The following is a 2,089-nucleotide window of genomic DNA, read 5'->3' as shown; positions in this document are numbered from 1 at the left end:
GGAAGATAAAAAGAAAACCATTAGAATCTGTCCAGGAGAAGCTGCCTGCCCGAGGCCTAAGGGATCCATGCTACTTGGATGAAGCTTGAAGCTTGGAGATACATGGGTGGTTTTGCGAACAGTGTTTCCTTTGGTGTGTTACTAAAACGTTTCAAATAGGGATTTGCTGCATTTGTGGTAGCTCTAGGGGCGGATAGTAAGATTTAATAAAGTGAGAATACATGTTAAAACAACCAAAAAACCACACAACTTTTCACGTTTCAGCCAGTGACACAAAGAACCGCTAACTGCCCTCTTTGTTATTCTGCTCGACATACAAAAATGCATGTGCATACACAGATATGACACCATTCACCATGTACTCATATTACCAAATATACTACTACAGCCCGTAGATGTTTATTGATTACACTATGGAATTAATAATTTTGGTTTTTTTGTTCCTTAGATGCTGAATATTTGTGAGGCTTGTCTTTTCTGTGTTACCTATTGGCAGAACCTCATGTTGATGGAAAAAATGAAGCATAACATCAACATTTTGAAAAGTACTAGACTGTATATAGAATTTTTATATATTATTTATGTATGTTTATTTACAATTTTTTGTGTATTACCTCACCTGATCATCACTCTAAACCATAAGTGAGGAAACTGAACTGCTGGGAAATAATGTGATTTTGGGGGTGCCTGGGTGGCTCAGTCATTTAAGCGTCTGCCTTCAGCTCAGGTCATGACCCCAGGGTCCTGGATGAAGCCCCAAGTCTGGATCCCTGCTCAGCAGGGAATCTGCTCCCTCTTCCCCTCACCCTGCTCTCTTGTGCTCTCTCTCTCTCTCTCTCAAATAAATAAATAACATATTTAGAAATAATGTGATTTTATCAAATGGTACCAGTTCTTCTCTTTTCCTTCCTGCCACTGAAGATCCTGGTGTCTCCATGGGCCATGTCCCCACCAGCTGTTACCACTATTGTAAGAATAGTACCAATAGGAACAAGTCGTATCCAAAGTCTCCCTTCTGCAGAGGTGCCCCTGACGCCAAGATCCACATCTTTGACCTGGGGCAGAAGAAGGCAAAAGTGAATGAGTTCCCACCATGTGGCCACATGGTGCAAGATGAATATGAGCAACCTTCCTCTGAAGCCACAGGAACTGCCCGAGTTTGTGCCCGCAAGTACGTGGTGAACAACTGTGGCAAAGATATTTTTCACATCCGAGTGTGGCTCTACCCCTTCCACGGCATCCATATCAACAAGATGTTGTCCTGTGCTGGGGCTGACAGGCTCCAGACAGGTATGCAGGGTGCCTTTGGAAAGCCCCAGGGCACAGTGGCCAGGGTCCACATTGGCCAAGTCATCAACTCCATTTGTAGAAAGCTGTCGAACAAGGAGCATGTGATTGAGGCCCTACACAGGGCCAAGGGCAAGTTCCCTGGCCGCCAGAAGATCCACATTTCCAAGAAGTGGGGCTTTACTAAGTTTAATGCGGATGAATTTGAAGACATAGTGGCTGAAAAGCAGCTCATCCCAGATGGCTGTGGGTCAAAAACGTCCCTAATCATTGCCCCCCTGGACAGATGGCGGGCTCTGTCCTCATGCGAACCTCGGCACTGCCCCCTCCTTATTCACGCCAGCCAATAAATTCTAGTTCTTGCAAAAATTAAAATAACAAGGGCGCCTGGGTGGCTCAGTTGGTTAAGCGACTGCCTTTGGCTCAGGTCATGATCCTGGAGTCCCAGGATCGAGTCCTGCATCGGGCTCCCTGCTTAGCAGGGAGTCTGCTTCTCCCTCTGACCCTCCCCCCTCTCATGTGCTCTCTCTCTCTTTCTCTCAAATAAAATCTTAACAAAAAATAATACTAATAACAAGTACCAGTTCCTAAATGTCTAAGCCTTAATTTTTTTGAAGATTTTATTTACTGGGGAGCCTGGGTGGCTCCATCGTTAAGCATCTGCCTTCGGCTCAGGTCGTGATTCCAGGGTCCTAGGATCGAGCCCCGCATCGGGCTCCCTGCTCAGTGGGAAGGCTGCATCTCCCTCTCCCGCTCCCCTTGCTTGTGTTCCCTCTCTCGCTGTGTCTCTGTCAAATAAATA

At 46.0% G+C, this 2,089-nt stretch overlaps 1 protein-coding gene across 1 annotated transcript; it reads left to right on the top strand.

Moving 5' to 3' along the window:
* Positions 1-1,088: 1,088 nt before the first annotated feature.
* Positions 1,089-1,637, top strand: LOC112818807 (large ribosomal subunit protein uL16-like). Its single transcript, XM_025865910.2, has one exon. The coding sequence runs from the start codon at positions 1,104-1,106 to the stop codon at positions 1,635-1,637; it is 534 nt and encodes a 177-aa protein (XP_025721695.2). The 5' UTR covers positions 1,089-1,103.
* The last annotated feature ends 452 nt before the right edge of the window (positions 1,638-2,089 follow it).

This window comes from Callorhinus ursinus, unplaced genomic scaffold, assembly GCF_003265705.2.
Source record: "Callorhinus ursinus isolate GAN/ISIS: 27379988/994484 unplaced genomic scaffold, GSC_fseal_2.0 scaffold2843, whole genome shotgun sequence".
In the NCBI taxonomy this organism is placed as follows: domain Eukaryota; kingdom Metazoa; phylum Chordata; class Mammalia; order Carnivora; family Otariidae; genus Callorhinus; species Callorhinus ursinus.
Note: the sequence above shows the minus strand (reverse complement) of the source record. Positions and strands in the feature narration are given on the sequence as shown.

Excerpts from the sequence above, each read along its gene's own strand:
- LOC112818807 (XM_025865910.2), top strand. The coding sequence starts at position 1,104 with ATGGTGCAAGATGAATATGAGCAACCTTCCTCTGAAGCCACAGGAACT.